The 27,198-nt window shown below is 37.3% G+C and overlaps 1 protein-coding gene across 1 annotated transcript; it reads right to left on the bottom strand.

The window, feature by feature from the left end:
• Nucleotides 1-23,626: 23,626 nt before the first annotated feature.
• Nucleotides 23,627-26,450, bottom strand: LOC122281972 (pentatricopeptide repeat-containing protein At1g79490, mitochondrial). Its single transcript, XM_043093863.1, has one exon. The coding sequence runs from the start codon at nt 26,256-26,258 to the stop codon at nt 23,739-23,741; it is 2,520 nt and encodes an 839-aa protein (XP_042949797.1). The 5' UTR covers nt 26,259-26,450; the 3' UTR covers nt 23,627-23,738.
• Nucleotides 26,451-27,198: the final 748 nt, after the last annotated feature.

Genomic DNA, 27,198 nt, shown 5'->3' with positions numbered 1-27,198 from the left:
CCCATGACCCCCATACTAAGTCACCAATGACGAGTCAAAGACTAGCGGTGAAAAAAATTCAAGCGTGGAGGCCAGAAGGCCTTGCGACTCCCATACGTAGTCACCAGTGACGAATGAAAGACTCACGGTGCAAACAAATCAAGCGTGGAGGCCAAAAGGCCCCACGATCCCTATACTTAGTCACCAGTGACGAGTTAAAAAATCACAGTGCAATAACTCAGGCATGGAGGCCAGAAGGTCCCGCAACTACCATACTTAGTCACCAGTGACGAGTCAAAAACTAGCGATGCAAACAAATTAGGCGTAAAGGCCAGAAAGCCCTACAACCCCCATACTTAGTCACTAATGATGAGTCAAAGACTCATGGTGCAAATGAATTGAGCGTGGAAGCTAGAAGGCCCCATGACCCCCAACTTAGTCACCAGTGACCAGTCAAAAACTCGCAGTGCAGCAACTAAGGCGTGGAGGCCAGAAGGCCCTACGACCCCCCCCCCCCCCCCCGGGCGTACTTAGTCACCAATGATGAGTCAAAAGACTGGCAGTGTAACGACTTGGGCATGGAGGCCAAAAGGCCCCCCAACCTCCATACTTATGAGTCAAAAATTCACGGTGCAAACAAATCAGGCATAGAGGCTAGAAGGCCCCGCAATCCCCATACTTAGTTACCAGTGACAAGTCAAAGACTCATTGTACAGTGACTCGTGTGTGGAGGCCAAAAGGCCCCTTGACCCCCATACTTAGTCACTAATAACGAGTTAAAAGACTCGCGATGCAACGACTTCGGCGTGGAGGCCAGAAGGCCCCCCCTAACCTCCATACTTACGAGTCAAAAACTTACAGGGAAATGAATTAGGTGCCGAGACCATAAGGCCCCATGATCCCCCCATACTTAGCCAACAGGCCAGAAGCAAGACCTGGCGGCCAAAAGGACAAAAAATTTTAGGCAAATAAGTAGCAAAAAGGAGATAAGCAACCATTCCCAACATTCAAATATCAATAGAATGTCTTATCCAAAGTCTTGCAAGTAAATAAAGCTACAACTAAATTTAGTTTACATGACATAAGTAATAAAATTCTAGGGGCCTAAGAAGAAGGAGCCACAAGAGGACCAGAAGAAGACGAAGGGGGTGGTTGGATCCTGAAAGCATCAAGCATACTCTCACAACCCAAGGAGTCAGCAAATTGAATGGCTACAACTATGGGCCTAAGATCGTCCACCTTCAAGCACCTCAGGTTAGTGCGAGGTTTGGCCAGCAGATAAGCCTTTAGATGGGCTAACCCAGCTCCATACCCATACCCATACCCAAAGCCACGGTATCAAACGCCAAATGCAAAGGCCAGTTGAGGTTGTAAACGAACCATCTCACCCTCGAGGCGGCTAACTCAGCCTCCAATTCATCCAACCATGATCAGTGCTCCCTTACCTTCTTATCCAGGTGGATAAAGGCTAGAGCTTGTTTGTCCTACTGGGAGTCGAAAGTCTCATGGTGTTTCTTATAAGTATTGTATCTCCCCTGAAGCTCCTCGTAAGACGCCTTACTATCCTACAACTAGAACTTAAGTTCCCTTTGGATGGCTTCATGTGACATTTTGGCTTGTGAAAGCTTAAGGGAGAGTTGTGTGTGACCCTCTTCAGCAGCATGTAGCACCGGAGTACTTTCTAATCAATGCTGCTCAACCACAGCCAGTTGTGCCTGAGAAGCCTCCAATTCTTTCTTGGCATCGCTCAATTGCACAGGGGCCAAGTCACACTTAGACTTCACCAATTGCAAGGCAAAGCCTTGCTTGGCATAAATGTGGGATCGACTTCAGACATGGCTACACTAGGGAAAACTGCTGACTTTAGAATAGGGGTCACACAAGCTAGGGTGATGGTGAAGTCATTCCCATCCTCACTAGTAACAACCTCACTCTCTTGATGCTCCTCCACCGATGTTTGAACTTCTTCTTGTTCATTCCCCATCACTTGATCCTTTTTCAAAGAATCCCCCGACACCTGATCAGTTGCTGACAATCCACCCCCTTCATGAGGGTTGAAGACTCCAAGTCACCACCAAAAGAAAAGGGATGGAGGGAATAGAGACACGTTCGCTATCCGATGGGGTGTTCACACTCTCAAAAACGGTAAAAGGCAGCAAATCAAGGCTTGCCAAGGTGTCACTAGGTGCCACTTCTTCAAAGGTTGGGATCCCAACCACCTCTATAAAAAAGGCACTGAAAATGAGGGAATGGACTTCGACATCACAAGGCGAAGAGTCAAGGAGGGAGGGTAATTAGAAGACATCAGTAGCCTCCAACTCACCAACAAGGGATTCGTAGTCCAGGGTGGCGACCAAATCCATAAGGGCTTGGCCTATAAGTCAAGGTCCTGAAGATGGAGGGAGTCAGGAGGCGACCATGGATCCAGGGGTACTTCCCTCACAAGGTTTGGCGTAATGCCAGACCCAACAGCCTCGTCTAAATCCTTGTCAATAACTACCCCTCTTACAGTCTCAACAGGGCAGCTTGTAAGCATCTCGACATCCTCTTGGCGAGGATGTTTGGCAAGGGTTTCAAAAAAGGGCAGCGAAGCAGACCTCTTCTTAGAAGCCTTCTTCATAGGTTTTACTTTTCATCCCTTTACATGGGAGCGATTAGGCATAACAAGGAATCTATCAATATGGGGCTATGACAGTAACTTATCAGTCAATAGGGCACACTCCTTGCTATTACTATCATGCCCTTGTGCCCAAGATAAAACTGCATCAACATGTTCTTCTTCAAGACTAGTTAGGTCAATTAAAATATCTTTGACATCAGGGATTTTCCCCCAATTGGTTTGGACAGGAAAATTGCGAATAAGATTCCCAGAAGCAGGAAATTCCCAACCATTCCCAGCAAGAAAGAAAAATCTCTTGTTCTAAGACTTAGCATTAGAATTACGGGATTCAAAAACTGCCAATCGCTGACCATTTGTTCACACCTGAAAGCTATAGATATTACTTAGCAAGCAGGTCACACCGTAGAAGGAAAGGAACTCATGAGCCGTCAAATCAAGATATCTTTCCCTCAAAGGCTCCAACGCCATGCGAAGTACCACACAAGAACACAGTAGTGCACACCAACCATGCGGGGACAATTGGGCAAGAGAAATTTGGAGGAAATGAAGAGTAGCACGTACAAGGCAGTAGAATAGGAGTCGTAACCCAATGGACAAGGCTCTGGCAATAAGGGCCACACACCCAGAAAAACCTTCTTCATCCACGGTGACTTCTTCCGTGGAAGGAATCACAAGCTCCACTGACCTAGGAACCCAGCAACTCGTCTGTAACTCAGTTAACTCCTTTGTGGAGATGGTCGAGCACCAGGTGAAACCCTCAAAGGAGGGGGCTGCTTGTCTCTCGGAAGCCTCAGCTTCCAAAGAGTGGAAACCCTAGGAGAGGTTTCCGCCGTCGAAGGGTTGGCTGAAGCACTACAGCGAGCCATTTGGTAAGGAAATGCAGATAGTGGCAGGAAGAGAACAAGAAAAGGATGAAGGGCAAAAATTTGAAAAAAAGAGCTCAATAAGGACGTTTCAATGGTAGCAAACCAGAAAAGGGAGAAAAGCAACAAGTAAAGGGAGTAATGATGAGATTCTAAAAAGGGCTCAGGAAGCTGAGAGGTTACTTGTATCCTAATGGTTAGTATTCTTGGAATCGAAAAAGAACGGAAGTGGGAACAGTTATGGGCACATGTCGTAGCCCTATAAACACAAGAACTTTACTTCCCATCTGAAGACATATCCAATAAAAAAGTCTGAAAAGGCTAGCAGGGTAGATTTTAATCATCAACTACCTGGGGCCAGTGGGGTAGGGCTAGTCATGAATTAATTTCCCGCGTGTCACCACGAAAAAAATTAGCAGGGTAATTGGAGGGGACCTTTTAGTACTTGTGGGCCCAATTTGTTTATAAGCCTATTAAATCTATGAGCCCAATGACTTACGGCAGCCCATGTATAGGTTGTCAACTAGATAACAATCAAGTGGCAAGTAGATAGCAACGTCGTTATATTAGGAAGAGATCACTTCAATTAATAAGGAAAACCGTGGAGATATATCTTTGGAGAATGGTTATCTATTCTTCTCTACACCTCTATAAATAGCATATAGGAGGTAACAAATAAAAATTGGATTTACTTCATCTTCTATATACACCTATTCTTATATATTATTCTAACTTTGACATCAGAGTGTCCTCAAGGCAACTAGTGCTACCCCTTTATTCATGGCAAGTCACCTGTGTGGTTGATGGTGGGAAACACGTCCTTAACACTTCCATTATTACTAAAAGAATAGAACAAATATTAAATCATCTCTTCGAGACAATCTCCTCAAAATGCAGGGTACATAGCATAGTTTCTCCACTGCAATGAGAGGGGATTTGTCCAATTCAGATATTCACGATCAAGAAGTACTAGATTCTCTTTCGGATAGGTCCTGAAATGAGAAAGAAGTCTAGAATGCCAACACGGGCCTCTTATTGAACTACTCATTCAATGAGTATTCTCAATATTATGCCTTGAAGAGCACTCGAACCTCCTGTGAAGTAAACCATGCACCTACAATCCAATCAATTGGGAGAGAATTAATAGATTCTTTTTTGGGAAAGATTCATCCTTCTTGATAGGGTTGTAAATGAATCAATCTGTTCGATAGCCTACTCAATACTCATCCAATTAAACTCAAATCTAATTCAACTCGTGAAAAAGAAACTCGCCCCTGAATGCAAACACTCATTTGATTAGTAAATCACACAGATCCAACTAAATCTACTCGGTTAAAACATGTTAAGTCCCGCTCATTTTTGCCTGAGTCGACTCATTAGCTCAACTTGATTAAAGATCATTCATATATAGATAAATATATACATATACCTATGTATATATACATATAGTATAAGTATAGAACCTTTTATAATTAAATATATAGTATGCAGTCTAATTACTTATGCCTAGTCACTTTTGCCTATATATTGAATATACTTCATATCTATATTTTATAATTTGTACAATAGTTAGTCAATAGGATTTAATAATTTCATATACTACTATGTGGGAACCACATATGAAATGTTGATATATATTATCATATTATGTATATGTATTAATAATTTATGTAGGCATATAATATAAAAATTTTACGTGCAGTCACTTTTACGTACTCTTTTACCTACTCCACTAATATGATTAGTTTTGTATTAAAAAAAATTGATGCAGCCAATCATATTAGTAGAGTACACAAAGAGTATGCAAAAGTGACTGCATGTAGCATTACTCCATATAATATATTGTTATTATGGATAAACATCAAGACATTCGACTATATAAAATAAATTAGTTAAATATTCAAACCCTAACATACTTAAATAATGGGTTGTGTCATGTCACCCATTTTCACCCATTTTAAAATTAATTCGAAATGAGTCAACACAATACAACTTATTTCAACCCATTTCATTTAAATGGATTGAATTAACCCGTATGACCTAATTAACATAATTTCATATAAAAATTAAGATATATATTTATTAGTAGTCACAATATCTCAAAAAAAAAAAAAAGCAATAAGACTGCCTATTAACAAAAAATATCAATATTTTTAAAATTTTAATCTATAATGATACCAATATTACAAATTCAATAGGAACAAATATGAGCATAGGTCCAGAATTGCAATCCAAACAATAAAAATATAAGCATATCAAGAAATACAAATATTACAACCCAACAATAATAAATTTGTAATTTTGAAATACATTTTAAACGAGTTATTGTGGATTGATTTCAAATTAAATGGGTCAACCCGTTTTTACCCAAATCCATTTATATCAAACTCAAATCCATTAATTTCGTATCGTATTCATGTTGGATTTACAAGTCATGTCATATATTGTCACTTCTAAGTATGTACGCCATATACGAGTTTCATTTGATTAAGAGAATGGAACCTCTCTCTAACTTAACCATTGGAAGTATCTCTTGTTGGGTTTCTTGAAACTCTCTCTGATTGGAGATTGATTGGGAGTGTTGCAAATATCACTAAGAATCACATCAACAGCAGGTATTGCATGTTATGGGTATTCTGCACAAGCAAGAATATGCAAGAACTGGAACAAGAATTCAAGAACACAAGAATGAACCACACGGAACTAACAGAGTTTATTTCGAGGAAAACTCCACACCTCCAAGAATATAGTTCCTTACAAAATGATTCAGATAGATCCCATTCTATTCTTCCAGCTATTTATATATAAATGGTAAGATCAAAATCCATCGTATGACTATGATACAAAAACTTCCCGTTTTATTAACTTTTCCAAATGACTACGTCTTCCTTCCTCAATCACAATGTTCAGACACTTTGCCATCTTCAGTTCCTTCTACATGCACTTCAGTATACTCCTAACATTGAATCTGCTCGGAGCCAAGACTAAAATATTTATGATATGTTTTGCCTAGAAGATTTGCTGTCATTTATGTGGTATCTATCTTTTTGAGTTTTTGTTGCTGTTAGGTGCAGTTTAAGGTCAACAACAATTATGGCAACCTTTTTCTCCCTCACAACCCCAAGTGGGTATCCCAGTAGGTATACAGAGCATTTACAAGGAGCAAATTTCATGAAGCCAAGACTACAAAAGAATGTGAGGATTCAATTATGGGCAAAATTCTCACTTCTACTACAAGCTAATTGTATGTCAGTAGAAGACACTCAAATTGAGTTTAAGTTGTTGACTTATCTCATTTGCATCCTTATCAGCCATCCTATTGAAAAGTAACATTTTCATTTCTATGATAAGAAAATAAACAACACTCTCCTTTCAAACTTGTCATTTTCTCTTCTTTTGTAGCCTTGTAGGTATGCTCACTACAAGGAAATATGCTTTTCTTAGCACTTTTTTAATTGCTGCAAATAAAATCGCTGAAAATGATTATTATATGCAGAGATTTTTACATCGCTCAATATACTCCAACACAAACTTGAAAGTTCCATAAAGAGGGTACTTAAAATATTTGTTGCAGCGATTTTTCCTATAGTAGTGGTAATTAATGGCGGTAGAACTAAAAGAAATTTGTTACGGCACTGGGAATTACGTCGGGATACAAGTGAGGTGCCAAAATGCAAAAAATCTCTTTATTTCCCCCCAACAGTACCTTTACTTCCCAAGAATTCCCCCGACATCTTCTTCGTCAAAACCTTTTCTCCCTACCTCCATTTGCAAATCTCCAGCATTTTCTTGGGCAAAACATTAGACTTGAAGGCTTCACAATGCACATACGTTCACGTACTTCTCAACCTTTTCAAAGTCTCATTTTTCCACCCCCTTCTCCCCCTAGTTCGTGTTTCTCAACGGCTTTCTCACTTCAATTTCGAGCAATTCTCCCCCTTCGCTGGTTAGGAAGAGACAATGCCTCTATATTTGGCTGGGAACTCACGAAGTTGGGCTCATTTTGCTGTCGACTGAGGCTGATTTTCAGGGACAGGTTTTATTTGTGAAGGTATGTTTTCTTGTCCCTCTAATTTGCATAATCACTCCTCCTTCAGGCATAACTTTTTGTTTTTCAAATCTTGCTTGTTTGTTTGCACAATAAATTTTTGTCACTGTCAATCCAATTCCCATCTTTTTCCTTTCGCACCAATTTTAGTATATGTTGTGCACGTGGTGGTCTAAGTTCTGGGTATTAGCATAATGCAAAATTTGTGTGACCTGGGTAAAGTGCATGGCCCTTTTCCGTAGCTTCTAATATGTAGTTAATCAATTTCTTTGAAGGACCAATATTGGTCATAGCAGCTACAAGAAATTGATATTTTCTATACTTCATCCCCAAAAACTAAAAGTTCTGGTCAATTACTAGCCTGTCAATGGAAATTATAAGAATTTGCTCACCTTCCTCACAACATCCATCGGGTCTAACATGCCAATGACTGTCAATTTTTTATCCTTAATGTTCATCTCAATTGAATCAATGCCTGCAAATGTTGTTGAACAGAATAATAATTAGATAAGTTATGAGTTTAAAGTGAATAAGTTTTCTTTTTTCAATCAAATTTGAGACGTTTGATATAGGTTCGATAGTTCCAATTGGTCGCAGATATATGCAGGAAAAACAGTAGAAATATAAATTAATAGTTTGACAAAAGTTGCATTCAAGTAATCCTAAAAGAAAGCTTGAAGCAAAGATGGCACGACCAATATGTTTCATTGTCTTTTTCATTAACAAAACACAGGCAGTTGGAAATCTGTTAAGAGTCTATACCTATAAGACTGGAAACTACTTTCAGGGCCTTCTGTTTTTCTTTGTCATCATTCAAGTCCAACTCCAACACAACTTTCTACAACAAAAATAAAATATTTTTAGATTAGATATTGGAGACAACAAACATGACTATGATGAATTAGAAACAATAATATTCTCTAAAAAAATGATGAAAGACTATCATTACAGAAAAGTTCATGCTTTTGGAAATCAATTTCTAAATTCTGCTTATGAATAATCTAGAGGTCTTCAGATAAGGAATAGTTTCAAGAATAGTGACAAGTACAATGAAGGGAATTTAGGTATGCTTATAGACTAGCATGGAGGGAAACCTCCCTCACCTTCATTTTTCTGGTTCCTAAGTTCTCACACAAGCACAGTGATCGGGAAATCAAAATAAATGTATTTTAAGACAGCTTAGTTTAACCAATCACATATAAAAATAGTAGTACTTGTTTATTAGAGGTAGTACTTGTTTATAAGTATAGTAGTAAATTAATTCCAGTATGCTGAGCACTATTAGCTTGGTGAAGATTGGAAGTGTTATCTTTGGTCTTACTTTCCTATAAACAAGTAGCTAGATCAGCATAACACTCAATCCCTTACCCCTTGTACACATACAATGACCATTGAACGAAGCTCACAATTCGCAAAGCTGTAAGAACATGTTGCAAAAATTATTTCTCATTTACAAATGAGTTAATAACTAATCCCACATCATGATCCTATTAATTTTTATTTGAAGTAGTTACCTTATAACTGATGCTCTACCCAAAGAAAAAATTATGCTCATGTGTATATCTTAGCAAAGGAAAAGAAAATACTGGGTACTTACCATTTGCATATTTCTTTATCCACCAACGTGTGACAGTCACTTCCAAATATACACATTGCTATCTCCTTCTCTTTCATTGTCCCCAACCTGAGAAAATACCTAAAGAAAAGCTTAGGTCCCACATAGAAAATACCTCCACTTTGATAAAAGTTAATGCTTTTTGTGGTCTGAGTTGGATTCGATAGAATAACTTTAATCTAGTAATTTGGACAGCCCTTCTGGCTTTCAAGATCAAGGTTTGAAGTAGGGAATAATTTTTCAATGATTTTTGGTTTTGATTTATATAAATATCTCACAAAATCCCACAAACCTGAGATGCGCCATCTCTACCACACATCTCAGGTTCAGGACAAAATGATTCTTCTAGGCTGCTAACTGGACCCTTCTCAGTCAAACCCTCAGTTTCCCCTTTCTCTGTTCTTAAAGAAGATGAAGGCAAATCCACGTTTTCTGACACAATATTTTCTGGAACAATTAGACAAGCCTGTGATGCCTCCATTTGATCACCCAATATTTGTAGATTAATGAGTTTATACAAGTTAGGCCATTCTATGAGATTCTTGCCTTTTAATATGGGAAGGTTAGTTTTTTTAACTTATGCTAGATCATTTAATAAGTGAATTGAGACAGACTCAATTCACTTCGACATTATGATTGTGCTTCTTCTCAATTAGCACTATTTATTTATATGCCTATTTATTGATATTCATCTTCATATTCATGACCTGACTCGACCTTTAATTTGGAATGATGTTGTTGAGTATACATTGTTATATTTTGTTGCTTTCTTTCAAGTCAAAAATTTACTGACGTGATTCAGTTTAACAAAAATGGGTAGCTTGTAATAAGAGGTTATTGCCTACATATATCTCTGCATGGTATTTGTATGTATATATATAGTTGTAATACACAAGGGGACCACAAGTGACTGAGCTTGTGTCATAGTTTTTAAAAAATTGATTATCTGTTTATTCTAATTGTGGTTTTATTACAATCTGAAAGGAATATACCCATCTTAGCCAGTAAATATGGCCATGCATATGTAAATAGGAAGAATTTTGAGAGTGGGAGTTTCGGTGTAAGGTTTTGAAGCATGGGTTTAGGCATAATTCTTTCATGGGTGTTTAACGTGGAAAAGAAATACTCCCCTTATTGGAGAGGGTTTCTTCATTCCAAATTGGATATGCTAAAAAACATTTAATTTTTAAAATATATTGTGAGTAATAGATTTTCATGTAAGTTTGCAATTCTTGGTAATTTCTAACGCAGCTAAAATCCAATGCTGAGTATGTTCCAAAATGTGTCCAACTGCAACCATGGCCAACAATTCACATTCTAGTCGATACTTAGATATGAATAAGTTTATATATTGTTGTAGGTTTTTGTTGTTGACTTTATATTGTATCTACCTCTTTTTAGACTTAATTTACCTTTCCATCTTTTAAAATTGATATTACACTTGGGAGATTTCTCTTAACCAATTTATGGTGAAATGTTTATTATCACCTCCTCCTGACACTATGTCTTAATTTAAACATAACAGAAAAAGAAAAACCAAACATACTTATGTGTGTGTGTGTGTGTGTGTGTGTGTGTGTGTGTGTGTGTGTGTGTGTGTGTGTGTGTGTGTGTGTGTGTGATTGTGTGGCTGAACTATTTACTAGTAATGAATTATAACACAATTTTGACAAGTATACATATATACTATATAATGGTGAGACTTATAATAGACATCAATCCACATCAATCCACCAGCATCAATCCACATTTAACTATATTGCAACACCGGTGAGTGCTATTTTCCCTCTCCTTGTATCGTGCTCCACATGCTAGTTACTTCTTCGCCCTACCTTATGATAATTATAACTTCAATATCAAAACCACTCATGCATTATTCTTTTTATTAGATGGACAAAAGATGGATGAGTTTGGGTGATAAACTTTCATCACTTGCTTACACTGAAGGAGTTAACAATTTCCTTACAATGGCACGAAACCATTCCATGGGAAGTGATTGCATTCAGTGTCCCTACCATATATGCTATAATAATCTCTTCTTTCCTATATTTGAGGTAGAGTCTCACTTGTTCATAAAAGGGATAGATCCAAATTACACTCGCTGGATATTTCATGGGGAGGAGGAAACACTCCCCATCATTGACGATGATGGCGATCCTAGGGTTGAAAGTGGAGACGTGTATAATGATGACATGGACCGTATGTTAGATGATATACTAGCAACCACATTCGAAGATGCTGCTGAATACAACACTACATCACCAACTCACTCAACAATACCATAGTCCTCTCCAAACTCAACTTTTGACCAACTATTAGAGGATGCCCGACGTCCTCTTTTCGAGAGCTGCACAAATTTCTCAAAGCTCTCTTTCATTGTGAAGTTGTTATACATTAAAACACTTGGTGGGTGGTCAATCAAGTCTTTTGATGTGCTCCTAAGCCTTTTACGGTCAGCCTTTCCTAATGCTGAATTGCCACAATCATATGAGGAGGCAAGGACATTGGAGTGAGGTTTGGGTTTCACGTACCACCAAATTCATGAATGCCCCAATGACTGCATCTTATTCTGGAAGGAAAATGCTAATCTTAATGAGTGCCCTATCTGTAAGGCTTCGCGATGGATGCAAAATACACACAGGTCACAAGTGATCCCTCAAAAAGTGCTTTGACATTTTCCTTTGAAGCCAAGATTGCAGTGTCTCTTTGTGTCAAGCAAGATAGCAGGTGATATGAGATGGATTAAGGAGCAGCGGGTCACCGATGAGACTAGTATGAGACATCTTGCTGACTCTGAGTCTTGGAAGACATTTGATCAAGCTCACAGTTGGTTTGCTAGGGATAATCGCAATGTGAGGCTCGGTTTGGCAAGCGACGGGTTCAATCCCTTCAGCAATCTGGCTAAACCTTATAGCATTTGGCCAATGATTCTTGTCCCGTATAACTTATCACCGTGGTTATGCATGAAAGACTTGTTCTTCATGATATCTCTCATTATCCCTTGCCCAAAATCACCAGGGAATGACATTGATGTTTATTTGCAACCGTTAATTGATGAGTTACTTGAACTTTGGGAACATGGGATACCTATATATGATGCATTCGCTAAGGAAATGTTCATGTTACATGCTACCTTATTGTGGGCAATCAATGACTTTTCCGCCTATGAAAATCTGTCTGGGTGGTCAACAAAAAGGAAATTGGCATGTCCATCTTGCAATGCAAGTACAGATTCCAGCTGGTTGAAATATGGTAGAAAACATTGTTATATGGGACATCGACATCTCTTACTGAGAGATCACATTTGGCGAACGAGAAAAGGGTTGTTCAACGATAAAGAAGATCTTCACATGCCATCAACATTGGTTGAAGGAGCGTATCTTTTAACTCAGTTACAAATGCTTGGAGATATTCAATTTGGAAAATCTTGTAGAAAGAGAAAACGCACTACAGAAGAGTTTAACTGGACAAAGAAAAACATCTTCTTCAAACCTTATTGGTCAACAATACGGCTTAGACATAATCTAGATGTTATGCATATTGAGAAGAATATTTCTGCCAACATATTGGGCACTTTAATGAACATTCCCTGCAAGACAAAAGATAACACTAATTCACAGTGTGACCTAGAGATCTTGGGCTTCAGGAATTACATTTGAAACGTAAAGGTGAATGTGTTACAATGCCACATGCATCATACACATTACATGGAGATGAAAGAAATAAATTATGTGAGTGGCTTGCTGAGGTTAAATTTGCAGATGGGTTCACTGCCAATATCACGCACTGTGTCCAGTTAAAAGCCATGGGCTCAAAATCTCTGGGCTCAAAAGCCATGACCATCATGTTTTCATGCAAACACTACTTCCTATTGCTATGAGAGGGGTTCTTAAGGAGGGATATTGCATTGGATTTGACTGAACTTAGTAGTTTCTTTAAAGAGTTGTGCGCCCGAACACTGGATGTGAATCACCTATCAAAGCTTTAACTTGATATCGTCACCATTCTATGAAAACTGGAGATGATATTCCCTCCACCTTTTTTCGATGTTATAGTCCACCTAGCTGTCCATTTAACCCGTGAGGCCGTTCTCAGAGATCCAATTCAATATCGGTGGATGTACCTATTTGAGAGGTATATCGGCAAATTCAAATGGTATATTAAGAATAAAAAGCGTCCAGAAGATTCAATAGCAGAAGCCTGGGTTCATATCGAGTGTTTGACATTTTGTTCGATGTATCTCCAAGATGTTGAGACGAAGTTTAATCGATTAGACCGCAACATTGATGGTGTAGAAGAGGAGACTATATATGGGTTCAAAATTTTCAACCAGAAACTCCGTCCCTTGGGTATAGCTAATAGTGTGAAATTAGAAGATAAACTCCATACAGTAGCCATTTGGTACGTGCTTAACAACTGTATTGAGATTGGACCCTATTTAGAGTAAGCAATCATTACTTCCTTTGTGCTTTCTCAAAACAACCGACTACCATCCAATTTAATTTACGTCACTGACTAATTTTGTTTCCCCCATTGTGTTCTACAAATACAGGGAACACTACGACAAATGCAAGGTGTCAAACCCAATTTCTATCGATCGCACACAACAAACTGAGTTTCCAATTTGGTTCAAGCAATGTGTAAGTTAGCTTGCTAGTTATCTACTTAGAATAAACCCGACCTTGATACTTATCAAAAATAAAAAAATAAACCCGACCTTGATATGACAATGTCACTGAACTATATGTTCATTTACCTTGATATTCATGTAGGTTCTGGACCAACGTAACAACAACCCACTTGATGTGTTCCCAAATTTGTATGCGTTCGCTTGCGGTTCTGACCGTTGGGTTGCATTATATGCTACTTGCATTATAAATAGTAAACGGTTCTATACGAAACCTCGTGAACTTCACTGGCGTTCACAAAATTCTAGGGTGTTGGTAACTGGTGACCAAGATACTAATAATGTAGATTTTTATGGTGTTATCAATGATGTTGTGGAGTTACACTACATGGGAGATCGTAAAGTGTACTTGTTCAGTTGTGATTGGTTTGATATTGGTGATAAAACAAAATAGGGGGTATGAGTAGACGATCATTTAACTAGTGTCAATATGAATAGGACTTGGTATAAGGACGAACCATATGTGTTAGCATGCCAGGCTTTCTAATGTTTTTACATTAGAGATATAAGGGCGAAAGGGAACTGGTATGTTGTGCAGAAGTACAATAATAGGAATGTGTATAACATTCCACCAGTGCATAGGGTTTTAGATGGTAATGATGGTGAATCAAGTGATGATGATGCCTATCAAGAAAATGAGTCATCATATGATTATCCACTTTTTGCATTGTGATGCATGTCCAGTGTCAACTCCACTTAGTAGGACTGATATAGAACCTACCCATATTGATGCATGAGACCACATGGAGTTGGGTGGTGCACGCAGAAATTCACTAGATTTTATTGATGATGGCATGGTTCCATCTGGTTCCGGAGATGCTTATGGTGATTGGGAATATTCAGATGATGAGGACCCATCCACCGAGGAAGAGTCTGACTCAAAATAGGCAACTGCCAACATATTGATATAAGAGTGAATTCTCATACAAAATCTATATGAATATCTGTATTTTAAATGCTAAGGTTGGAATAATCGCCCACCAATTTGTTACAAGCATGAACTTGCATTTGACTTGATTTATTTAAACCAAACCAACTAGAATAAATTTTATATTCAAGGGTACTGCATTTTTTGTACTTGACAAGTCTTATTAATTTAATGCATTATCTTATTAGAATGTGAGATTATATTTGTATTCCATGTCTCTTGAGGTTAGAGATGACAGACTTTATTAATCCATCTCAGGTCGGGCGTAGAAGGAAGAACAACTGGGTAGAGTGTTCTTAAAAAATCCATTACAATCCCATTTCAACATTAGGAGTTCACAAGGAGCATGAACGACCCAGGTAGATATGATCCTAACACAAATGAAATGTCATTTAAATGTAGGTGACCCAGTGGGAGCCAGTGGCTGAGCTCGACCCAAAGGCCAAGGATTCTGTGGTAGAAGACTTGTGCCTTATTCATGCCAACCCGCCGGCCACACGGTGCTCGGATTAGTTCATACCATAGTCCAGGAGACATGGACGAGGCTAGCTCAGATGACTCTACCCAACCCCCAAGCCATCCATGGGAGCCAGCATGTGCAACCACAAAACTAGAGGTTGAGCTTAACAGAGTCACCTCACCTAGTATAAGGCCGAAGCTTGATAGAGTTCAAATCGATATAGTTCACATGAGCGGATTTTTTATATATTAAAAATATACATATCATGGTTTTACGATATATTTGTAAATTCCTTCAGACCCTAACTAGACATTATTATTATTATGTCATATAGGTGTGGATGCCCCTATGGAGCCTAACAGAGTGACCTCACCCGACATTCCACCAAAGCCTGCTGGAGTTCAAATCGGTATAGTTCACATTTGTAGGATTTTTTTCATATTCAAAATATACATATCATGGTGTTACAATATATTTGTTAATTCCATCAGACCCTAACCAGACATTATTGTTATTATGTCATACAGGTATGGATGCCCCCACGGAGCCTAACAGAGTGACCTCACCCAACATAGAGCCAGAGCCTACTGGAGTTCAAATCGGTATAGTTCACATTTGCGGGATTTTTTAATACAAAATGAGTAAATATGATGGTGTTACAATAAAGTTTTAAATTCCATTAGGCCCCTAACCAAACATTATTGTTAATTATGTCATACAGGTGAGGACGCCCCCACTGAGCCTGTACTAAACCAGGCACAGAGTAGACGTGGACATGGGCCAACCAAGTGCACTGAATTTGAAAAATTGCAGAAGCATGGAAAGGTGTTGTTGAAGATAAATAATGGAGAAACAGCACCAAGCTATTTAAACGCCAACATGTTTACAACACGAGTAACATGGATAATCAAACATCACTATGACATGAGTTATCAAGATGGAGTGATGTACCCCAAGCACATAAGGATGAGTTAATCGATCGTGTTTGAGTAAGACTTTTCCACTTTCATGTTGGTGGTTGAAAGTGGTTGTAGTATAATTGATTACATCACATGCATTTGATTATATATGTAGGGTGATTTTGAACTTGATTGAAAATTGGAGAACCATCAATTGACAGTAATGAAACAGCTTCGGAAGCAATTTAATGCATTCCACCATGAATTGCATAGGATATATTTATCCCATAGCAGCCACGATGAAGCATTAGCTAGTGGGACTGTTCTGGTCAACCCCCTTGTTTGGGTTAAGCTATGTACAAGATGGGATAGCAAGGCCTTCAAGGTATGCATAACGATGGTCAATACAAACCTACATTCCGTCGGTTAATAAGTCACGGCCTGATTGGATGAATGGTAACTTATATTGTTTTGCTTACATTTGATGGGTTTTTCATGGCAAAAAATATCTACTAAAAATCAAGAGAATAGGAAGAGGCTAGTTATTAACCACAAAGCAAGTCGCAAATCCTTTCTGTGGATTCTTGAAGAAAATGTATAAGGTTTAGGCATTATTTTGCCCAATATAGCATTTCCCACTTTCATTTTCATATAATGGCAAGCATCTTGTCCATATATTGTATATCATTTATTGGTTACTCTAATAAATACGGGGATTAAGCTACCAATTCCAGAGTGGAAATATGTTGTGCCAGATTTCTTAACTATGTGTTATATATACACATTCCACACACATATAGAGGGCTGAATTGGTGAATTTGGTAGACTTCTTCAAGGAAACTCACTGGTCCAAGAAGAATTCAAAATTTATAACACCTACCACTGAAGAAAAATATGTGAGTATATTCCAGAATAACAAATATTTGCTAACTACAATGCTAGTTCTATTTATCTAATTGAATAAAAAAAATGCATTACCAACATATCATTGTAGTTAATCAATTCATAATGTCATATTTCAAAAGGATATGGTTGGAAAGCTGGATACTCTACAACTAGAGCAACGAACTGAGGAAGTAGCAGCGAGTGTCTTCAAAGAGGTATTTGGTCATAGATCAGGTTATGCAAGAGGATTGGGAGAGATGATAATCCCAGAGTTTATGAGACAAAGCTCATTGGCCCGAGAGAAAGAGTACATAGCTTTGATTGAAAAACATAAGAAAGAGGCTAAATATTCTAAGAGTGAGATGGAGGCAATGAAGGCAAACATGCAGAAGCTGTTGGAGAGACAAGAGGAAACCGACCGCCTATTGAGGGCTTTCTTCGCTGCTAACCCGTCCCTCAGTGAGTCTCTTCGAGAGTCTTAGTGAGCGGGTTTTTGTGAGAAGATATGGGAAGGTTTTTTGTGACTTTTTGGATGCATTTTTTGTTGTTCCAATGGTGAATTGACAATATATATATCCGATGGAAGGCTATATGTATATGTTTTGTGGGAGCACGCTGGCTTGGGTAAAGCTTATTTTTTGGGCCCTTTGAGATATCCTTAAATATATATGATAGTTTGGGCAACCTACATGAGACGATATTAATCTATGTGGTAATATCAAACAGGTAAATATCTAAGCCACCACTATCTTTATACTAATAACATATTGTAGTGGTATGCTTACGGACCTTACTACTTGTTGTATTCTCAAAAACTAATGGTAAACTTACAAACCTGACAACTTGTTGTACAGGATAATTCATACCATGTATGTACATGGTATGAATGGGACGGGTCACCTTACACAACGGTTATTTACTTTCCAAGGATGCTTAGATATATAGATTGAGAGTTGGGACTGTGTGATGAGCTCCAAACTAGTGTATGTGTCATTTGCAGAAGGACCTTACTACTTGTTGTATTCTCAAAAACTAATGGTAAACTTACAAACCTGACAACTTGTTATACAGGATAATTCATACCATGTATGTACATGGTATGAATGGGACGCGTCACCTTACGCAACGGTTATTTACTTTCCAAGGATGCTTGGATATATAGATTGAGAGTTGGGACTGTGTGATGAGCTCCAAACTAGTGTATGTGTCATTTGCAGAAATTCACGGTAGGCTAAACGAACAGGTGATGTCTTCATTCCCCATATTTTCTTGATGTATTCCAAGCATCCAAGACATGAACTTTAGAAAATTTAATTTTAATAGGAAGACCTTAGCATTTAGGGTGATTATTATTGTGTGGAAAGGATATGGGTGATTATTTTCTATATATGATATACAACTTATGAAACAACTCATATTTCACCAAAAAGGTATATTTTGGGCTAGTATTGTGATTACTGATATTCTGCCAACATCTTATACCGAGCTTCTACTCACAATATTTAGCTATCTTCTGAATAAATTTGTGGTTAAAATTAATGGGGGTTTCAGATTTTTTGTAAAAACTTTGGTTTCAATGGAGATAATGTTCTTTTAACTTTTGCTTATAGGACTCTGGAGCAACGGTTTAGATGTTAAAGAAGCGGGTTAGTGGGTTTGGGGTGCTGCTAAAAATACAGAGTGATTACGCTGGTAAATACCGAATTTGAAATGATATTTTTAATTTATTAGTTTGTCTTAAGCCACGTATCTCCCGTACTCTTGTTTAAGAATATTTACTTCATAACACTACTAATTTATGGGAGAACTATGTGGAGGCATAAATTATACCATCAAATAAGATTGTAAATTGATATGGCTGGGAAGCTTGGGAATGTTGGAGCCCTTTTCCTTTGGATGGAGAATACCTATGTTAAAAAAATAAATAAATAAATAAAAGATTTTGACAAGTTTCATGCCACATCATTTGAGTTATTAAGTAAAAACACTTGTTGCTACATATAATGGAAAGGAAAGGAAACCCAAAAACATTGCATTAACTGTATACTTCGGTTGGTCTATTAAAAATCACACATGGGTAGCTTTTGTTTTCTAAAACTGGTCCGACTTGGGTGATAAGTTAGGCAGAGCATGTTAAAAATAAAAAAGTGATGCTTTTAAGTGTATGGGCGAGGGTTCAATGAGTCTACAAATATGAGAGAGGTATTACATAATGGAGAAGCTGGCATGGAATATGATACATGGTTATTCCCTATGGTCAAATTTCTTTAGCGATAATTAAAGAAACTCCACTTAAATAAATTCCAATACACAAATATTGTTCAACATAAAATTTATTCACTTTTTCGCTTCATTTCCCAAGACAAAATCTCAAAATAATTCTGAAATTCTAATCACTTCTCATAATTGTCCATAGTTTTTGTAGTGATGATTGGTCGTGTCCACTAAGTTTGTCTAAAAGTGTGGATGAGATGTGTCATGCCCACATGTAGATACATTTTGGAATTCCAATAACCATGGCAAGATGGCCCTAGGATTCCTATTCTCATAACCCCTAGCTTAGTTGTTGACTTCAGGATATGTATTAAAGCTATATGGCACTTGTAAAACCCAATTCTAGTATATCTGTTAGTGAATATAATGAAAGCATCACTTGCTAAAGTTTTCAGAAGGGCCATATAGCTATACAATTTATCATTTGTTGCCCACCATTGGAGAGGTGATATTTTTTCTTTCATTGAGTTGCTGCATAAATACTAGGATCAGTTTGTAATTCCAAGACGTTTCAAGATATCAAATGATCAAAGCTGTAAAAATCACAAGGGAAACACACACGCACAACTTACAAGTTTTATTGGCTGGATGAAAAGAACAATAAGGGATTCAAAGTCATAATGCATTGGTGCTTCTACTGTAGTATTCCCTTCTAAAAGCATGACTCCTTTGAAGTCAATTAACCAGGTAGTGGAATGAATACTTGCAACACAACAATATGATAATTTGATTTTCTTGATTAATCATTACCAAAAAACTGTTTAAAGTTCCTTAAATCCAGCTACCACAACTCCATAATCTTAATTTTACAAGCATTGCATATTAAGTCTTTATGATATGCAGTAATTTTTTTTATGGGTTTGAAAACATGCACACAGGACAGCATCTAAAAGATATTCATTATATGCATCACCCACCTAGAATGCCATTCATGCCCAAAACAAACATGCAGTAAAGGCCTTAATCTCTAAACCTTTCATCTAAGCACCTCCAAAAATGTCTAGAAGGTCTTCTCTTCAAATTGTTTGGTTATACAATTTCTTTATGAAATAATATTGGGAAATGATAAGTACTATTGTCAGTTACATGAGGTTGATCACTTGTTTATGCTTTTATTAATAGTTTGAAATGTGTGTATATATAGTCTAAAAATTTTTAATTAGATCTTACGGCAAGTATCAATCATGAAGAGTTTGATATTGGTTTTTATATGGGATTGTAAAGTAACTGGAAAATTAGATGATATGTTAAAGTATTCATTTAAAAAATAATACATGAGTAGGTTGATCTAAAAATTCGATGAAATCACAGTGTCGACATCTTTGAACTAAAGTCTTCGAATTTGGTTGTACGGACACTGCCCATTAGCCGCACCTTTCAAAGATGAGCCCATAATGTCCTCATTCCAAATTTTCGACTCCTAGACATTGAAGTCTGACATAATTAAGACAATTACAAGATTACCCTTGCATTTTATAAATTAACGTTAATATTTATGCACATTAATTACTGATAATTAATTATAGAGTTTTGCTACATACAAGTATAGTTACGTACTAATCTGTATATTAATACTGATTTATTTATATTTAAATTAATATTATTTTCAATAAAATTTACTTTTTGACCAATCACATCACATTAATACACAAATTAATGCACAACTATATCTGCAACTATATTTCTCCTTTAACGATATATCCTTCTTCTTCATGATCTCATCATCGGGTTTTGGTTTGACAAGTGAACAAAAAGACAAGTGACCTAAGCAGTCCTAATGCATGTTTCATGCAACCATATACAAAAATATATTTATACATGTATATTTATCTATTTACAATAATACTTGCAAACATATAAGGCTAGATATACATGATATCACTTGTTTATGATAAGTACTATTGTAATATTTTCAGTTACATGAGGTCTTCTCTTCAAATTTTATGGTTATACAATTACTCTATGAAATAATATTGGGAAATAATAAATACTATTGTCAGTTACATAAGGTTGATCACTTGTTTATGCTTTTATTAATAGTTTGAAATGTGTGTATATAGTCTGGAAGTTTTCAATTAGATCTTACTGCAAGTATCAATAGTTTGATATTAGTTTATATATATATATATATATATACTATATGCAGATAAGTAGATAAAGGTGTAACCCACAATATATATAATATGCAGAGGCCGTGAACCAAAATGATAATATGTACAAATGTGCTTTGTCTATATTACAATGTTTGATGTATAGAAAAAATTATTTATGTTCCTAACAGCTGGATCTTCGTTTGCACATCAAAGGGGTACATATGGTTTGTATAGTCGCATGGGTGCAGTGAAGTTGTAGATGTTCCAGCCACCAAGGTGTTTGAAGAAAAATGATCTCCACTTCCATAGCATCTAAACCTACTGACCATTGTGCGTTTATTGAAAGATATCTTCAGAGAAAATTTCCATATGTATGCTTGTAAGATATATTAGCTGCTTCGATTTATAGTACTTAAAATTCCCTTCTATTAATGTACCATGACAATATATTGATTACTAAAAGAATCAGCACAATGTTGTATTGGATGATTGAATTTATATTATTAAAAAATGGTATGGTTGTTAAATGCCAAGTATTGGGAACCTCGAATTTTTGATTTAGCATACATATGTTGTGTGAGTGGAGTAGGATTTGAATTAGGTACCCAAAAGAATGACAACATTTGCATACTGGGCAGCTAACAAGAAGAGTATTTTCGGTGCCAGTATAATTGCTAGAAAAAATATTTTGCATCTGGAAAATTATTTCCAGCGCATTACTCACCTCTGAGAATGCTAGCATAACATTTCAACCAATAGTATTTCTAGCGTTTTCACCCCTGGGAATAGTTTTATTTGCAACGTATTTCTAAACGCTGAAAATACTCTAGTACTATATGCAACATTGTCTAAATGCGCTGCATATAGTACTAGTTTATTTGCAGCGAATTTATTGTTATTTGCAACAATTTTATGACGCTGCAAATACTTTTCTCAGCGATTTATAACTAATATTGGAAGCGTAATGGTGGCGATTTTTTTTTATATTTACGGCGGGCAAAATCAATATTTTGAGCAATTTTGTACTATCGCTGGATTTATTTATAAATGAGTATACAATTGCGACTAACATCCGACGTAGTAAAAATCACTGAGAATATTTTTTTCCAATGATTTTTGGGATTTTTTGCGACTATTTTTAGCGCTATAAAAGGCGTATTTTCTTGTATTGGCTTTCCAGTATTTGATGCATAAAAATGCAGCTAACATTCTCAATGATTGAAAATGACAGAAACATTTGATTTAATACCACCTTCTTACCAAAATCACCACTGCAACAACGATTTGTAAATAATCCAGAAGAAATGATCTTTTAATTTGTTATTTTGTTTGTCAAAATTTATTGGTCTTTGAATTCCACTTATGATGTCAACTCTCCCTCCTTTTCCTCTGATTTTGACCGTTCAAGGTGTTGGTTCGCTGGCAGATGGTGAGTAGAATTGTTCCTGTTGCACTAGGAGAGCAACTTCCAATATGGACGATGGAAACCCGTTATTTTATCCCATCCAAACTCCCTCTTCCAATTCATCAAAGGCATGACAGTTTTACGACTTAAAAGAATCAAGTGGAGGTGTGAGGAATCAACATTTGGAGGTCAAGAAATTTGAGAACCTGGCATAATGTCCAAGCAATGCACTTTTCCTTTTATTATAAAGTTAAATAACAAGAACCTTTCCTTCCAGAAAAGAGTGCTGCAGAATATCACATAATTCATAATCTAAAGGACTTTCAATAATGCCTAGCCTAGGCTGTTCTATGAGAGTAATGAAGAGGGGTTGAGGGTTGGACATTATTCGATTCTCCACTTGACAATAGCATGTTACGTACTTTTCTAGACCAAATGCATGTACTCTGATTTTAGGAGAAACTGGGCTAAAAAGTAATATTTTCTTTTGATTATTTTGATTTACTTGATGCACATTGGACAGATAAAAGTAGTCCTCTGCCTTATTTTAAGCCCTGAAAATCTAAATGGAACTTCAAGCCTCCTCTCTAGTACATGAGATATATAGTGTTTTCCTTTTTATTCTTGTTCTTTTTATTGCGAAGTCCACGCCAGAGGCTGTTGCAGGCCTAAGCTTCTGCTTGCAATGGGATTTTTCAATAATGGAATTTTGATTTTTCAAAGAGAATTTGGCAAAACTGCCATATAATAAGATGAAGCTCAATGCGTAAACCATTGTGAATCATGACATAGCCACTTCTTTGAATTTTTTGTTTTTAATTATTTCTTTCTTAGTTCATATTCTTATTTGCCAATGCTCACCTTCTTCTGTTGGCATGTACAAAAGATGCTCGTTAATGTGAAATTTGAGAATTACAGCAAGAACACCACCAAAAATAAGTTCCAATTCACAAACACAGACTGTAAGTGATCATGGATATAGTTACATTGCCCTCCCTGCAATGAGAGGTTTGGGAGGGGACAAAGATCTGATTTCAGGTGCAGAACTGGGAAAAAGTGTGTTCAGCCTATGCATGAGAATATCAGACCTAGAAGGAATCTCATTTAGGAGAAACTGTTGAACAATTGGCTTCTTAAACCACTCCATGACCGAATCACCAGGGGCCCTTAGAACCACCTTACTAACCTCAAAAGGAGATTCTACTGAGCTCAATATCTGTGCAACCACAATCTTCAAGGTAGGTCCTGTAACCAATTTAATGCGCCTTGGCACAACACCATAATAGAGCATTCGCTTTCTGAATCTGTGGAGAGTGTGCACAACTGCAATAAGAGCAGCTCCCACTGACAAGTTTCTAACATCAAGAGACCAAGCAATATGCTGATCAAAGACAATGGCCTTGGGGAAAAGCTTATTCTCATAGGCAACTTTCCAAATACATCGGGCTCGGTTTATTTGACCCATAAGAACAAGGTAGTTAAGAAGAACGTTGACAAAGAACCTCGCAGCCCCCTCTTCCAATTCATAATCAATGCCCTGAAAGAATTCCCTCACAAAAGATAAAACTGGTTGTTTCCTCTGTTCAGGACCTGTGAAGAGCCCACACATGAAACCGTGTGCCTTATGTTTTGTAGCACTAAGGATAGACATCAAATGCTTCTCATTTTCATCTTCCTGGCATCTCACAAGATGAGCTAAAATGGATGTGTATAGTATAAGATCCACCTTTGCAGCAGAGTTCACATATGTTTCAAGGAGAGGCTTGGCTGACTCGTACAACCCATTCTTCATACATGACTCAAACAACTGTCTAATGATAAAATTATTTGTTCTGATACCCGATGAACCCATGAAGCGTAGCCACCTCAAAGCAAGATCAACAGAACCATCCTTGATATACACCATCAAAACATCACTAGCACTCACATCAACAGAAAATCCCATGGCCTTCATTTCAAGTAAAATTTTGGCAGCCACATCAACTAGCTTCTTGTTAGCCAGGAGAGTCAAAAGGGCAGTGTAAGTACTTAGACCTGGTCTCAGACCAGCATTCATCATTGAGTTATACAGCTTCATGGCGGAATCTACTTGTCCAGTGGCAGCATGCATTTCCAAGAGGCAAGAATATGTAGATGGGGTAGGTAAAAATCCAGCCTTTTCCATATCTGTAAATGCCGACATTGCAATATCAAGCTTCCCTGATTTGGCATGCGACTCAACAATCAATGTGTACAACCCAAAGTTTGGCCTGAAGCCTGCTTTCTTCATCTCATCCCAAAGCCTAAGAGCAGTATCTAACTTCCCAGCCTTTGCATACGACTCGATCAAAGAAACATACATAGTAGCAGATGGCCTGAGCCCATAACCCTGCATTTCCATGTACACCTTCATTGATGTGTCCAATCTCCCTGCTTTCCCCATTGAATCAACAAGTGATGAGAATATGTTAAAGTCCGGTCGAAAGTTCCTCTCTTTCATCTCTTGGAATAGCTTGAAAGCAGCATCAAGACGGCCCGATTTTGCCAAGTTAGGTATCATCAACCCATAGGTTGACATATCTAATGAACATCCCACTGCTTCCATGCTTCCATATATCTCAAATGCCTTGTAAGGTAAACCCTTATTCAAAAAGAGTGTAATAAGAGAGTTATATGTCAATGTGTCAATTTTACAACCTGAATCCTGAATCTTCTTAAAACAATAAAATGACACCTCCAATTTCTCAGCTTTAGCCAAATACTGAATTACACGGTTGTATGCACTAAAGGAGCAAATACCATTATTAGTGGAATCACGGACCATTTCATCAAACAATGATTGGATCCCATCAAAATCCCTATTTTGATTTAACTCATCAAACAGCATCACATAACAATCCTCACTGGGTGAATACCACGACTGCCTCTTAGCCCATTGAAACAAACTCAAAGATGTGTCGCTATCCTTTGTAAGCTTCAAAGCTTGAGTAATGTGAGTCATATTTGGTACAAATTGGAGTTTGTCCAATTGAGTCTCTAACTCTGGTCCCCATTTCCACCTCTTCAGAACCTCAACAATCTTAGCTACGGCTGAGGCATTCAAAAATGGCTTCTTAAGCTCACCCACCATCACATGGTCATCAAGTCCTGGTTCAACTGATCGTATACCTTTACCACTGTAAATAACACTCCCCGATTCATCTAAGTACTCTATCTCCTCAGTCCACTCACCAGAACCACCATCACCGTTTCTCCCGGAGCTGTAATTTCTTCTAAGTTTAGCGTTAATAACAGGGCTCCGGACAAAGCTAGGGTCTTTTGGTACAGGAAGTTCACGGGGAGTTAAATAGAAACCCATTGAAGAGCTAAAAAATTTGAAACTTTTGAAACAGCCATCCGGCTTAGTTGTGTATAAGTTAGGGTTCTTTGAATAGAAAGAATCAAATGAAGATATGCAGATAGAACTCGGGTTTTTGGTGAGTGAGTGGAGAATTCTAGGGGAGACTTTCCTACAGCGAATCATTGATGCTTTGATGGAAGATAATTAGAGTTTTAGGAGTGTAAATATAAGGCTTTGGAGATTGGAAACTTACCGGATTCTTGCAAAGTTGTTTGTCTTGAAGACAGGAGCTTAAACCCTAACCATTGCGAGGCAGACGCTCGCTTTTGAGTTTTCCGTTTCAACGGGTAAGCTTTTCTTACCTTTTTGTTTTTTTATTATTTTTTTAAGCATACTGCATTTATTAATAACGAATGAATCTAAAATATATATTACAAATCAATTATAATACTAAGAGTAATGTTACATACAGTCGTGGAATTGTAAACGCTGCATAATCACTTTGAAAAAGAGTGGGGTTCACGATTAAAAAGTTAGTTTTTTTTTCATATGGGTCCCATATTGATTCATTTTTTTCAAAACGACTGCACGCCGCTTGCACAACCACGATTGCAAATATCATTTCTCTAATACCAATAGCTCTCCAGTACATAACTATTATTGGCATAGTCTAATCCTTACTGCAAACTTCTATAGAGTCCACAATCTGAGAGACAACACAATTATATCCAAGATGGAGTTAACAAACTCTATACTCGTCTAAAATAGAGCAAATGACACACTCTATGGACAAAGTCTAAAAGATAATGTATTTTTTGGTATTTTATTTTTCTAAAACACAAGACAGTATAGAAATTTAAAATACATGGCAAAAAAATAAATTACATCTTGAAAATATATAGATCTGCATTTTCAACTTTAGAGGAAAAAATTACAAACACACCAATTATGAAGGTGCATGAGGAACACGCGCCACCCTAAGAGTATGACAGTCAATTAGGTCGGAAGTAACCTGCAGCTCTAGACCAAGAAAAGCCCTACATGGCGGCAGAATAGTACCCCTAGTGGAGGTGCATGGGATTCACATGCCAACTTTTAACAATGCGTGTAGCTCAAGCGCTGC

The sequence above is a fragment of the Carya illinoinensis genome, chromosome 11, assembly GCF_018687715.1.
Source record: "Carya illinoinensis cultivar Pawnee chromosome 11, C.illinoinensisPawnee_v1, whole genome shotgun sequence".
Lineage (NCBI taxonomy): Eukaryota > Viridiplantae > Streptophyta > Magnoliopsida > Fagales > Juglandaceae > Carya > Carya illinoinensis.
This window is presented reverse-complemented; position numbering and strand designations above follow the sequence as displayed.

Bases quoted from the DNA above. Each gene is read 5' to 3' on its own strand.
- LOC122281972 (XM_043093863.1), bottom strand. From the start codon at position 26,258: ATGATTCGCTGTAGGAAAGTCTCCCCTAGAATTCTCCACTCACTCACC.